The sequence below is a fragment of the Phacochoerus africanus genome, chromosome 10, assembly GCF_016906955.1.
Source record: "Phacochoerus africanus isolate WHEZ1 chromosome 10, ROS_Pafr_v1, whole genome shotgun sequence".
NCBI classification, from domain to species: Eukaryota; Metazoa; Chordata; class Mammalia; order Artiodactyla; family Suidae; genus Phacochoerus; species Phacochoerus africanus.
The window spans coordinates 82,664,218-82,678,919 of NC_062553.1; the positions used below are offsets into that span (position 1 = coordinate 82,664,218).

Genomic DNA, 14,702 nt, shown 5'->3' on the forward strand with positions numbered 1-14,702 from the left:
CATTTCACCTGCTTGCAGCGGAAAGCTACAAGGACACTCAGATGGTGAAGGTTAAAGAGGAACCCATGGACGTGGACGTGCAGGACTCCCCTGCCTCCGTATCACCCAGCCGGAATGTCGGCTATAGCACTTTAATCGGGCGTGAGAAAACCGAACCCTTACAGAAGCTGCCAGAAGGCAGGGTGCCCCCGGAGAGGAACCTGTTCAGTCAGGACATCTCTGTGAAGATGGCTTCCGAGCTTCTTTTTCAGCTGTCAGGTACGTTTCCTGGAGGGGGAAAATGTCAATAATTGGAGGGAAGACCTCTCTAACGAAGGAGAAAAACACCTGTATTCTAGGATGCTTTTAGACAGAAATCCATTTTGTTACTTGAACATGTACACCGCCACTCAAATGAACAGTGAATCAAATGTGGCCCAGTAGAACTCTTGCCGAACTTTCTTTAATAAATAGTTAACAATCATGTGACATGAGAATTGTATTCAATTTTGCGCAAAGGATCCCTGTTGCTGGGGCAAAACATTTCACTTCTAATTCGGTTCAGGTGGTTAATCTGATTAACAGCCTTTTTTTTTTTCCCCCTAATGTGCAAAAAGATAAACTTCAGTTTACTCCAACAGTGACTGAATCACCGTAAATTTCAAATTAATGTGGTCAGAATTAATGAGATTTGACTGTCTCTTGCCCCCACCCCACCCCCGCCCCCAAAAATCAAGGAAAGGGAAAAGCAAAAGATGCCAAGGAGGAAACTGTGAGGGCTCTTTTCCAGCCATAATCTAGTAGAACATTTTCCGTACACCAACTTTTTTGACTTCGAATACCTAGAATTCAAAGTGTAGGAATAAATCACCAGCTCAGCTACCTATCTTCATAGAACAGGTGAGGGTCCTAGGACCTCAGTTGCTCCCTTTGATCTCTCTTTCAAGCTGCATATTCTGTGTTGTTAGAAACTGTTCTACTGACATCAGATAGTGTTACAATGTTCTTTTTGTGAATTGAAGTGTTGCTGATGTACAGTGTTGTCATTCAAGTGTACAGCAAAATGATTCAGTTATACATACACATATGTTTGCAGATCCTTTTCTATTATAGGTTATCACGAAATAGTACCGTTCCCTGTGCTATATTGTAGGTACTTGTTGGTTATCTGTTTTCTATATAGTAATCTATATATGTTAATCCCAAACTCCAAATTTATCCCTCCCCCACCCTTTTCCTCTTTGGTAACCACAAATCTGTTCTCTATGTCCGTGGGTCTGTTTCTATTTGGTAAATAAGTTCCTTTGTATCATTTTTTAAGATTCCACATGTACAAGATATGATGTTTATCTCTGTTTGACTTTCTTCACTTAGTTAGATAATCTCTAGGTCATTCATGTTGCTGCAAATGGCATTATTTCATTCCTTATTATGGCTGAATAATATGCCATTGTATATATGGACCACATCTTCTAGATTTATCCATTCCTCTATTGATGGGTGTTTAGGTTGCTTTGTCCTTATCAAACTTAATATGCTGTTATTGTTTGAATGTGATTGAGATGAATGAACTAGACATATAAAATTCAGATTTATTTAAAAACACAAAATACTCTTACCTTGGTCAAGTGTTGGCCTACATATTGAAGTTTAGGCATTAGAGTTTGTCACTGGTATTTTGATAAACTCTGTTTTGTTATGGCAAACAAATTTAAAACACCCATTAATTGCCTCATTAGTTAGGTATGGACTTTCCTCCTCTAGGAAAAATACCAGAGGAGTTCCTGTCCTGGCTCAGCAGGTTAAGAACCCAGCATAGTGTCTGTGAGGATGTGGGTTCAATCCTTGGCCTCACTCAGTGAGTTGAGGATCTGGCATTGCCTCAAGCTTCAGCATAGGTCGCAGATGTGGTTCAGATCCCGTGTTGCTGTGGCTGTGGTATAAGTTTCAGCCACAGCTCGAATTCAAACCCTGGCCTGGGAACTTCCATATGTCACAGGTGTGACCTTAAAAATAAACCAGTAAGTAAAAAGAAAAAAGAAAAATACTAGAAAAGAGGAAAGAAGCTGGAATCTCCATGCCATCATGAAAGCTCACCTTCTCGTTGGCCTCATGACACCACCCATAGCTGTGAAGCTATCAGTTGGTGCTGAAAATGGCAGCCTCCAGGTTCTCAAACAAAGGCTGTGTTTGTGCCGAGCTCAAAGAGGTGGAAGTAGTTGTCAGGAAACTGAATAGGCCTCACAGATCTTTGCAAGTCCCAAAAACCCTCCAAACATGCAAGATGCTTTTCTTTCAAAAACAAAAAAAGGATCTGCAGGTGAGGTGAGGGGCCGGGGATCATCTCTAAAGACAATATAACCTTGAACATGATTTAGCAGTTCAGATTTGTAAAAGTGAGGCCAGCACGGTTCTTTTCAGAAAGAATCTGTCTCTAACGGTACCTTATCAGTCTACTATCAGCTACAAACTTTGTGTCTGAGAGTTCTCACCCTGGTGCTGTCACTGACGCCTGCATGACCTCAGGCAAGTCATTTAGCCCCATTTCCTGTTGTCTGAAAGAACGCTGCCTGCGAATCCAAATTCACCCTCCTTGTCCCTCTTGAGTGGACAGAAAGCAATTGTCCGCACAAACGTGCACGCGCAGCTTCAGACCAGTGTGAAAAGGCATGGGACGTGCCACAAATCTTTGCTTAAATTTTTCCCCAAATTTGTAAGATTAGGAGTTTTTATTTCCGTTGCCCTGCCGTCGAAATCTGAAACCCTTGTCGAGCTGGCCAGGTTTCCTCTGGAGACCTAAAAGAAGCCATTGAGAGCTGGGACAGTCAGGGCCAAATCCTCACATTTGAACTGGATAGGGAAGGCCAGGGTTCAACTTTTGTGTTCCTGAAAGCTAATTAAATAATTCCTGACAGCTGGTAGATACAGACCTCAAGACAGAGGAAGGGAGAATTTACCTCTTCTTGTCTAATGATATTTTTGGTCCCTTGTGACATTTATCAGAATAAGCACTCGATGACTGTCGTGCCCGGAGGTCTTATGGCTGTTTTTATATCCCATCTCACAAAGGAGCCTGACAATACAGAATGCTTAAAGGTTGTCATCAAAGTCAGAAGCGGAACAGTTGCAACAACTGCAGTTTTCATGCTGAATCAGAGGAAAGCAGAAATTTTCAACTGGGGAAAATAGAGTAGAAATAGCTATCTTTGTGCATGTCTGTGCGTGTGTTTGTGTACACGTGTACTTACTGAGATCTGATGAAGTCAGACAACACGCTTATACTTTGTTAGTAACTGTTTCCTTTTGAATGGTTTTTTAAAAATTTATTTTATTGAATATAGTTGATTTACAATATTGTGTTAATTTCTGCCGTAGAGCACATCGGGCCTTTTCCACAATCTTTTCCATTATGGTTTATTACAGGATATTGAATATAGGTCTCTGTGCTCTACAGTAGGACTTTATTGTTTGTTCATCCTATATAATACTTTGCATCTGCCAATCTCAAACTCCCGATCCATCCCTTCTCCACCACCTCCCCCTCTTGGCAACCACAAGTCTGTTTGCTATGTCTGTTGAGTCTGTTTCTGTTTAATAGATAAGTTCATTCATGTCATATTTTAGATTCCACATATAAGCAATAGCACATGATATTTATCTTTGACTAACTTCCCTTAGTATGAGAATCTCTAGGTCTATCCATGTTGCTGCAGTTGGCCTTATTTCATTCTTTTTGTGGCTGAGCAATACTCCATTGTGTGTATGTACCACATCTTTAGCCATTCATCCCCTTGACGGGTTTTTAATAAGCTGTTTTGGTGGATGCTGTCAACATGCTCTTGCTGACTATCTTCACCAATAAGACAGGAAGCGTTTGAATGTGTAAAACAGAAAACCCAACGAAAACTACAACAGAGAAAGAGAAATGTGGAGGGTGTTTCTACTTCAGGCTTAAAAATACACATTGAGTAAAAACAACCTAAGAGGTGTCTGTTTCATCCTTTCTCCTTACAGAAAAGGTGAGCAAAGAGCATACTCACACGAAAGAAAACACCATCCGGACGACCACCAGGTAGGCACTTGGGTCCCCTTGAAACACCCCCTGTGGGGACCATCAGGCCCGCGTCACATGCTGAGCAGCGGTCCGCAAACTGCTTCCTCCCCCTGGGCTCAAAAGTATCTCTCCTTTACCACCATTTTGGGTTTGAATTTTGTTAATGGAAACAATATAAGAAGCAAAGGACCCCAAGGGGAAGCCTATTCATAGTGATCAAACCTCTAACTGTGTACTTTGGTGGGGGGTTTTCCTTATACGATGTTTTCTTATTCCTTACCATGGTTTTCTGAAATCAATATTATTACCCTCTTGGCAGAAGTTTCCAGAGAGTTTAAGTGTGTGGTGGGCGGGGCTGTGATTGGGACTGAGTCTGTATCCCAGGAAAGCCTCACCTGGTTGGTAGACGAAGATTCCTATTGCAGCTACGTTCCTAAATCGATCGGCAGCTGTGGGTTGATAATTTGGCCCCAGGGATATTCCAGCTTTGTAACTCGCAGCATTGTCAGGAGGGCAAAAATGTAAAAAAAGCCAAAGAAAGACAATGCTTTCAGAAGTTGCAGGAAAACAGATATCAAGTCACTTAACTGACTTGTTAAGTGGCTCTCCATCTGCCAAAGGCAGTTGAGGGGAAGTTCAGCCACCGTGGGCTGCCCATCCCCAGCCTCAGGACCACCAGAATCCAAACGGTTGCAGGCAAATGCCGACAAGCACAGACCCCACCACTGCGGAAAAGGAGCTTGGGGGCGGTGGGCAGTCTCCCCTTGGAGGGCTTTAAGTCAGGGAACTTTGCTTTCCTGAGAGACTTAGATTCTTCCTTATGGGACCCGTGATGGGTGTTGTGTTTTTAAGTCCTGCAACAGAAGATCAACAATGTTTTTCTTCTGAATGCCATGTGAATGGACCTCGGAGGAGGAGCATTGCCTGGCATAGGAGCCATGCTCCTTTGAACCTTAACACGAGTTGTTTCTTCTTTTTTCATTTCTTGATTTGGAATGTGCCAGGATCAAATATGAAACAGTAATTACAACAGAGCCAGCTTCCTTCATACAGGGTTTATATAGTGTTAGGGTCAGAACCTCCCTCTAACAGAACCTAAGCGCTCTGTAAGCCTTGGATCTGTGTCTAAGTGCACAGAAGGGAGAGGAATCTTATGGTCTGGTCTCTGCATATGTTGGGAAATGGGCCTAGGGGGTGGAGAGGCAGTTTTGTCTTTAAGTTGGATACCCGAGTAGGAGATGTGAGCCTTTCCAGATTCTAGCCTGCGTCCTCCTGGTAATCTTAAGGCTATCTGTTTAGTATCTAGGCTTGTGTCTGTGGGTCTCAACAAATGGAATTGGTGGACATCAGAAGATGACAGATGAAAAATAATAAGTGTTCATTTTAACTTGCTTCCATATGCTTCCTGAAGGGTCACAGCTCAGGTTCCCCAGAAGCAGAGCCCTGGCTGGAGATCCTTGTGCAGGCGTTGTATTGAGGGTGACCTACAGGGGTGTGATGGGGCGGTAGAGGGAAGAAGAGCTGGGTTTTAGCTGGATTCTAGCTCTGGTTCCATCCCACAGAGAATTCTAGAGCATGTCTTGCATCAGAGTAAATCCTGCCTTGAGGCAAAGGGGCCAGCTCTTTGTACCCCCTTATTCACATCAGCAGTGGACATGTAGCCTCTCAGGTGAGGGCAGGTCTCTCTATAGGTAGTCAACACTCCCAGCGCTTCAGGGTGAGGGCACTTGTGGAACGAAGAGGATCTGGGGGGACCCCAGCAGCATCTCTCCCGTGGAGGTTTTCTGACAGCTCTTAAAAATTACATGATAATATTTATGTAACAGAGAGGTATGCTGCATGACCACGTCATTGTATGTTTTGCAGAGAAGAGGTAAGAGGTTTGAACTGGCCCCAGGGACGTGAAATATGCTTCTTTGCCTCAGTTGCTTTGGCTGGAGCTGGAACATAATTATGTGATAGAAGAGGTTTTTTTTTAAAATTTTTTTTATTTTAGCCATTTGGCAAAAAAATGAAGCAATCCTTAAATTCTCCTGTTGCTGGGAGATTATGAGAAGAAATCTAAATCCAATCTTTTGCCCAAAGCAAAGGAAGAAGTGCTTCCTAAGACACCCCCCCGCCCCCGCCCCCATGATGTAGTGTTCAGAAATGTGTTACAGATTTCTTGATTTATTGTTCTTCTACACAGTCCTTGGTGTGTTTTTATTTTTCCTTTGAGTAGGCAACTTGCCCAATTAGCCTCTATTCAAATAGATCTTTTCTTTACCTTCTCACCTCATTACTTCAGGTGGAATAGAAGCAAGCTGCTTTGTGCCAAGAAATCCTCTTTAATGAGTTAACTGATAGTAGAAATAAGGAAAAGATGCCAAACCCTCTCTCTTCTCTTTTGATTCCTATTGTAGAAGGAACTCTTGTTTTATATGGACAAGATCAGCTAATGGAGGTCGGGTCTTACGGTGTGAGTTTTGTGATACCTTCCAAAGAGATTTATATCAAGCCTCTAAATTTCTGTATCTCCAGATTTTTAAAGTACTTAGTGGGATGAGGAATGAGTGTAGCTACCCAGGGTGAAACATGCTATAGCTTGGCATTCTGGTATGAGCTTACCAATGTGCCACGGGGATGCTGGTTTCCATGCCTAGAGCCAAGGCAACAGGAAGCTCGTGGATCCCTTGAGAGCTGACCACTGTACCTCCCTCCTCATGCAGGCCCCCCCCCATCTCGGCTGTCCCTTGGCATCCTGCTATTTGTTTAAAAACCTCGATTATAAGATGGGGAGATAAGGGAAAGAGAAAATGATGTTGGACAGCATTCCTTGTTAGCCATTTTTAAAAAGAGGTTTTAGGTAAAGCTCAGGGTTGAAACCAATAACCAGCAAGTTTCTGTGTCATTGGCTTTTGACCTCATTTTTTTTGTCTTTTTTTTTTTTTTTGCTATTTCTTGGGCCGCTCCGCGGCATATGGAGGTTCCCAGGCTAGGGGTCCAATCGGAGCTGTAGCCACTGGCCTACACCAGGGCCACAGCAACGTGGGATCCGAGCCGCGTCTGCAACCTACACCACAGCTCACGGCAACGCTGGATCGTTAACCCACTGAGCAAGGGCAGGGACCGAACCCGCAACCTCATGGTTCCTAGTCGGATTCGTTAACCACTGCGCCACGACGGGAACTCCTGACCTCATTTTTTAAAAAACTCTTCCAATGGAAAATTTCAAACATAGACAAAAGTAGACCACGTGCCCATGACTGTGTTTAAACAATTTAAGTTCATGACCTATGTTTTTCGTCTCTCCTTTGCTTCCGTACCTCCTCCCTTTAGATTATTTTGAAGCAAATCCCAGACATCGTTTAAGGAACAAGTTTGAAAATGCCTTTTTAAAAAAATCATTCTAATACTCTAGGCTCAGTTGCTTAAATTAGGATCATCTTCCCCAAAGTGAAGGAGAAAACAATCCACCAGGGCATGCCATGGCAGAGAAATCAATCTACTTAGCAGCTGGAATGATGGGACCATGTGGTCCTGCTCACCAAGGCCTTGACCTTGCCCTTCCTTCCACTGTTGTTTGTACCCTCCTAGGGGCCCCTCCACTGAATCAGACTTTCGGTCGGAACTTCACTGCAAATCCTAAAACAGCGGTTCTTTTGCCCGTTTAACCTTAGAGTCCAGAAAATTCAATCTAAGTGTAAAGAAGTCTGGGCGTCCCCCTTGAGATAGCGCGTGGCATTCTTAATGCCATTCTACCTGACAAATGAGATGGGGAGACAGTCCGCCCAGACCCATGACAACAGGACTGAACGCTGCTGAGGACTAATACATTCTTGATTTTTCTCTTTCCTTTCCCAGCACAACCCTAGGTTCTGCAGGGGGTAGATAACCTATGATCCTTTGTAGATGAAAATATATGAGGCATGGCATCATAACCAGATCCCAAAGTTTAATGGAATAAAAAAGAAGATCTCCATCTTCTGACATGGACCATCACCCAGCCAGATGCTGGATAAGATCGAAATAGGAAAATGGAGCCCTAGAGTAAGAATCAGATAGCTCCTGGCAGGTGAATTGGACATGCTCAATGTTGTGTAACACCACGAACTTCCAACAATGGCTGCCAAGAACGCTCTCTTGGTTATTTGTTCTCGCTCTCCCCCATTAATAATTCAGTGTCCATGGGGATATAAGATTGCAGGCCTATAAAGAAAAACTTCCCACACCTGGCTTGCTTTATTCCAAAAGCAAGGAAGTATTTACCTGAATTGGTCTTCTTTCCCTTACTAGACAAAAAGCCAAAGTGGGAAAATCAGAAAGATAGACTCACACTGTGCTGTGCCGACCAACATTTAATTTGCCCAATTTTCAGAATTGGAAATGTGGGCTATTTTTCTGTGATTTAGATAATGGCACTTACAGTGTTTACTAAAAGACATATGCACTTGGAGGTGTCCAATATAGTTTTCCCGAGTGATGATTTGGATGCATGTCCTTAAATATTGATGATTCAGTAATAGAAATTGTACAAATTTGGAAGAGTGCGATGTGCTGCTTCAATTTGTGCAATTTCCCCTTTTCACTTTCTAGACAATATGAGAGAACAATGCTCCATTACCAAGAACGCTGGATTAGATGGAAACAATTAAGAAAACAAGCAGGAAACAGAACAAATGAAATTGGTGATTTTTGAGTAGTTTTCCCTATACTCTTTGCCCTTTGTATTTTATAGCTTTAAATTAAATGCACAGACTTTTGTTTCTGAAAAATGGAAAATTCTACTCATCTCATGGAGTCTGTCTGGCAAGGACAGTCAGTGTCTTTTTGAAGTCAAGGCTGTTGGTGGGCCCTTACACATTTTTCAAAGCACCCCTCCTCAAGACACTGCCATCTACTGGAATACTGTCCTAATAAATATACATTTTTTGGTGTCCGTGATGTTAAGTAGGCCCTGCCTAGATGGGGGTGCCTTTGTGCAGTGCACAGCCTGCGCCACTTTCTGAAGCTGTCCTGACACAAATGTTGACTAGAGAGTCTTTTCATTGGCTGTCCATCCTTTTCAACTTCTCTTTGAGGTTTCCTTTTTCAAAGAAATTAAAACTCATCCTTAAACAATGGATCATTTTAAAAAATATATATAGCCTTAAACTACTTTGTGCATTGCTGCCATTTGAGGTTTCTTTTCCCCTTCTTATTTCACCAAACCTTCTTCAGACTTTTCTCTATTCCTACACTCCATTGTCCTGTGGATCACGCTCTGCCATTTTCCTCCCATCTGAACCGTTATAGTTGAAACACTGTGCTACAAAACTGTTTAATATTGTGCCACTGTGAAGAGGCAAGTTTAAATCTCCTTTCCAAGGATCCGAAGAGGGCTGTGCCTTTCGCTCCTTCGTTTCCATTTCTGCTGGCTTACGCCAATGTTCTGTTTGTGGAACTCAGAACAGTCAGGAACCAGGTGTAATTTTGTAAGTTTCTGTAAGTAGACATCCTCCTTTGACAGGTCACACAGAGGTGACATGTGACATATGGCTTGGTGCCAGCTTCAGTCCTGTCCCTTTAATCTGGGATTTTCTCTCAAGGTGCCTCCATGGTTGTTGCTGGAAATACCTCCAGCATTCGAGGGTTGACCTCTGTTTAGGGGGAGGAACCCTGGTGGATGATGCAGCAGGCCAGGGCCCATCCACATGTCGCTGGCCTTCCCTACAACTTCCACAGGACAATGAGTCTGGCATCACTGGAGAGAATACAGAGCTCATCTGTGCTCTGCTCACCTTGGCAGAAGGCCCTTGTCCTTGATTACGGAGACAGTCAGGTCCCTCCACGAGCTGACGTTTCACGGATCCGGACGGGCAGGTTCACTCCCGCAGCTGCACCCGGCTCCAGCTCCCTGGGTCTGGCCTCCCTGCCACAGTGGCTCTCGACAAGGCCTGGCATTGTGCTCCTTGTCCTGAGAAGTTTCCTGGCTCCACGGAGGATGAATGCTCAAGCTGTAGCTACGAGAATTGTTCCTTGAAAACTTGGTGTTAGGTTGAATGGATAGGCCCGCCTCTAGGATTGCTCTAAATAGAAGGCATTGGTGCTTTTCAGAGAAGAAACGTTAAAAAAAAAAATTGTCGAAACGTATTCTTCCTAAAATGCTCCGCCTTTCTTCTACAGTATTTTAACTGACCTTTTTCTTCAATGGCTTCTGCAAGTGGACTGATATTAAGGGGATCATAATTTAGATGGTTGCCCCCACCTGTGTCTTTTACAACTGTCTTCAATCCTGTCATCCCTCCCGTTTATTCTTTAAAAGACTAAGAAGAGTCTCTTTAAGAATAAAGGATTCAAACTATAAAACTTAATCTTATTTTTTGGAGTTCCCTGGCCAGGGATCAGATCCCAGCCTCAGTGGCGACCCGTACCACAGGCCAGATCCTTAACTGTGCCGGGCAGCTGTCAAACCTGCGACCCTGCGCTCCAGAGACAATGCAGATCCCATTGTGCCACAGTGGGAACACCTCATTTTTTTTAAGTTTTAAAAAATAACTTTTGGAATTCCCGTCATGGCTCATGACGGGATTATGAATCTAACTAGGAACCATAAGGTTGTGGGTTCGATCCCTGCCCTTGCTCAATGGGTTAAGGACCCGGTGTTGCTGTGAGCTGTGGTGTAGGTCGCAGACCCGGCTCGGATCCCGCATTGCTGTGGCTCTGGCGTAGGTTGGCGGCCACAGCTCCGATTGGACCCCTAGCCTGGGAACCTCCATATGCCGCGGGAGCGGCCCAAGAAATGGCAAAAAAGACAAAAACAAAAACAAAAACTTTTATCTTCAGAGAATACAGGAGAACATAAAGAAGAAAAAAAATAACCACTTATAATCAATCCTGCTTCCTAGAGGCAGCCACTGCTAAGTTGGTGGTATGTATCCTGGCTGAATTTTTATCTATTTATAGGTATACTTTCCTATGAAAATTGGCTCCTACTATATACACAGTTTTATAATTTTCTCTTTTACTTCAAAGTTAAGACATGTTTCTTTGTTGGTAAACATAACCCAGTATTATTCTTTTAATGTTTGAATGTGTCACAATTTATCTAATCAGTCTCCTGTTATGGGATATCAAGGGTTTGGTTTGGTTTTGTTTTCCCAAGTTGCTGCTAATATAAACAATGCCAGGATAAACAGACTCAAAAAAAGCGTTCAGTTTTCATGTTTTTGCTATGAATTACCTAATTGACTTTTAAAAAGATCGACTCTACAATTTTACCATAAGCTTATGAGAGAGAGAATATTTTAAAAGTCTCTTTCTCTTTTCTTTTCTTTTCCTTTTCTTTTTTCTTTTCTTTTATTTATTTATTTTTTTGCCTTTTCTAGGACCGCTCCCGCAGCATATGGAGATTCCCAGACTAGAGGTCTTATCGGAGCCGTAGCCACCTGCTTACGCCAGAGCCATAGCAACTTGGGATCTGAGCCGTGTCTGCAGCCTACACCACAGCTCACAGCAACGCCAGATCCTTAACCCACGGAGCAAGGCCAGGGATCGAACCTGCAACCTCATGGTTCCTAGTCAGATTCGTTAACCACTGTGCCACGATGGGAACTCCTCATTTATTTTATTTTATTTTATTTTTTTACCAATTGGGAGGTTAAAAATTCTATCTTAAAGTTAAAACCTTTTCACTTGTTGATTCCTAGTAATATAAAACATTTTGTTAATGAGGAAGCATTTTTTATTTGTTCTTTTGTAGTTTTTAAATTGTCATTTATTATTCTGTCTCGTGGTTTGCTGGGTTGGAGTTTTTGTTTGATCATTGATATAGATTTTTTTTATTATGCAAAATTTCAAAATGAACTGAAAGGAATAATGCAATAAACCATCGTATCCCCATCATCCAGATTGAGCAAACATTTGCCACACTTACAATTTTTTTCTTCGTTATATTTTAAATCACATCACAGACTTGACAGTCACTGTCATATTCTTTGTTATATGTATCTCCAAAAACAAGGACATTTTCTGCAATACCATGGCACCCCTTACAAATTAACAACACGTTCGATTGGTTTTTAATTGCTAAGAAGGTTCTAGTTGGTTGGCACTAGCCAAGTGCACCACCATGTCAATGAGGAGGAGAAAGAAGTACACCTTGGCTTTCTTGTTGCCTCCGAAAATGAAAGAAAATCGGGTGCCTGAATGGGTAGCCAAATGATGGCGTGGCCTTGGTTCTTCATCTGCCCACAAGGCCCATTTAGAAACCCACTGAAGCTGCCATGCCAGTCTCAATCCATATATGAATGCCCTGGGGGACACTTGCCAGTGTATATAGCGACTCATCCAAGTTTTACTCACTATGGTCCTTCTTTTTTTGAAACTGTATGCGCCTGACATGATGGGTGACCCGGGTTCCAGGCTGAGCCCAGTGGGTCATCAGAGGGCTTCTCTGTTGTGTCCCTTTTAAGCTTGACTGGGGAGCTTGCTGTTTCAGATGGCCGGGGCTGTCCTCAGGTCAGAGACTGGGGCTCATTTCTAATCTCAAGCACTCACCTCCACCCCCACGCGCCCTGTCCCGCCACCCAGGGTTCTTTGATTAAAACAAGTAAATAAATAAAATCATTCAAGAGTAGGGGTCCTCGGAAGGGATGGGCCACATGAGCGTCATCAAAGTCGTTTGGATTATAGGTTACCTTTTCAACTGACTACAAGAAAGTTCACTGGCACCGGCCTTCATACCTAAAATGTTGATATCTGGGCCCATTTCAGAAGAGGCAGCTGCACAGTCTCATCCAAAAGGAAACTGAGGGCCCACAGGGGAGTTACAGTGACTGCATACCCTCTGAAGTGACACATAGAGATGGCCGCATTGGAGCAGAGGGACATTTCCAGGGTTGTAGAGAGTGCTCAAAATCCTTTTACAAAAATCTTTAGAATGAAGCATTTGACATATTTCAAATACACTCTTTTATAAATTTGTTTCAAAACATAGATGTGTAAACATGTACAGAAGAAATTTTTTTTTTGTCTTTTTGCTATTTCTTGGGCTGCTCCCGTGGCATATGGAGATTCCCAGGCTAGGGGTCCAATCGGAGCTGTAGCCATCAGCCTACGCCAGAGCCACAGCAACGTGGGATCCGAGCCGCATCTGCAACCTACACCACAGCTCACGGCAACGCCGGATCGTTAACCCACTGAGCAAGGGCAGGGACCGAACCCGCAACCTCATGGTTCCTAGTCGGATTCGTTAACCACTGCGCCACGACGGGAACTCCATGTGCAGAAGAAATATTAAGCCTCCGTTATTTGATTATAAATTATTGGCAAATAAATTAACCAAGGACAGTAGTATTTGAGGAAAAATAAGCACTACCTAAAGAAAATTGCATTAATCCTGAAAATTAAGTTGAAAGTGAAATAATATTATTTGGTCTTTTTGAAAAATGGGTTATCTAAAAATAAAGTGTGGCGATTTTTTTTGTTGTTGAGTTGTGAGCATATTTTCATGCGAGCTTGTCCAGCTTCTCAGAAAGTTTCTTCTGTACATAAAGTACTTGAAGAAATGTTGAAAGATAATTATAACTAATCCAGATCTTTCCCCTGTTCCTTATCTTGCAATATTCCTATCTTTCTTATTTAATATGCTTGAAAAGCTTTAAACAAATAAAAACAAACCCAAAACAACCCACAACCCTTTTTGTTCTGCAGCAAGGACTATAAGCTGTTATTGTTAGCAATGTCTAAGTTTTGTTCAAAGAAAATATTTCTGGTTTGTTCTCATTTCCCTTAGTTTCACGATCTATACCTGGATATTATATACGAAGGTTACCTGTATCCTTTTCAATGTGTTACATTCATATTTCACATACTCAGAAAGTCTTGGGACCAGAGTAAGATTTATTCTTGGAATGATTTAGACAGTCCACTGTTTCTCCTTGAAGCTTTTGGAGGTATACAGGATTGCTTTCTTGGCTCATTTCAAAATGTTAATGCTGGAGTTCCATGGAGGCTCAGCAGGTTAAGAATCTGGCATTGTCACTGCTGAGCCTCAGGTTGCTGCTGTGGTGCAGGTTTGATCCCTGGCCTGGGAGCTTCTGCATGCCACAGGCATGGCCAAAAAAAAAAAAAAGTTGGAGTTCCTGTCGTGGCGCAGTGGAAATGAATGTGACTAGTAACCATGAGGGTGCGGGTTCGATCCCTGGCCTCACTCAGTGGGTTAAGGATCCTGCGTTGCTGTGGCTGTGGTGGCTGGCAGCTGTAGCCCCAATTCGACCCCTACCCTGGGAACCTCCTTATGCCGTGGGCGCAGCCCTAAAAAGACAAAAGACCAAAAAAAAAAAAAGTTAATGCAGCATGTCAACCCTGGGATATTTCTCAAGGTGTAAGTGATTCAGAGACCAGAGTTTTAAAAAGACCAGTACAATTGCTGTAGATAAATATATGGAATTTCAGTTCTTAAAAAAATAACCTGATATATCAATACAGGGTGTCCTGACTTGAGGGGCTAAGTAGAGATTGAGGCGGGAGGGGAACAGATGGCTGGCAGTGAGGTGGCTGGGGGCTGGGGTCCACTGGGAGTCAGGTGGCCACTGGAGAGAGAAAACATTGGCTCCCACGAAACTTTTCCACCCCAGAATGGGGCTTCCGGCTCTCTTTTCACAGTGTATAGCTTCTAGGATATATCTATGTCCGATCATTTGGTCTT

The 14,702-nt window shown here is 43.0% G+C and overlaps 1 protein-coding gene across 4 annotated transcripts in view; it reads left to right on the top strand.

Annotated features, from left to right (window-relative positions):
- The window catches only part of ZNF827 (zinc finger protein 827), a 187,000-nt gene that overhangs the window by 102,052 nt on the left and 70,246 nt on the right, over positions 1–14,702 (top strand). For all 4 annotated transcript variants that reach the window (XM_047798519.1, XM_047798520.1, XM_047798518.1 and 1 more), the window contains exons 6-7: positions 19–258; positions 3,994–4,051. In XM_047798519.1, coding sequence (XP_047654475.1) covers positions 19–258; positions 3,994–4,051 — 298 coding nt within the window. The remainder of the gene's footprint in view (positions 1–18; positions 259–3,993; positions 4,052–14,702) is intronic.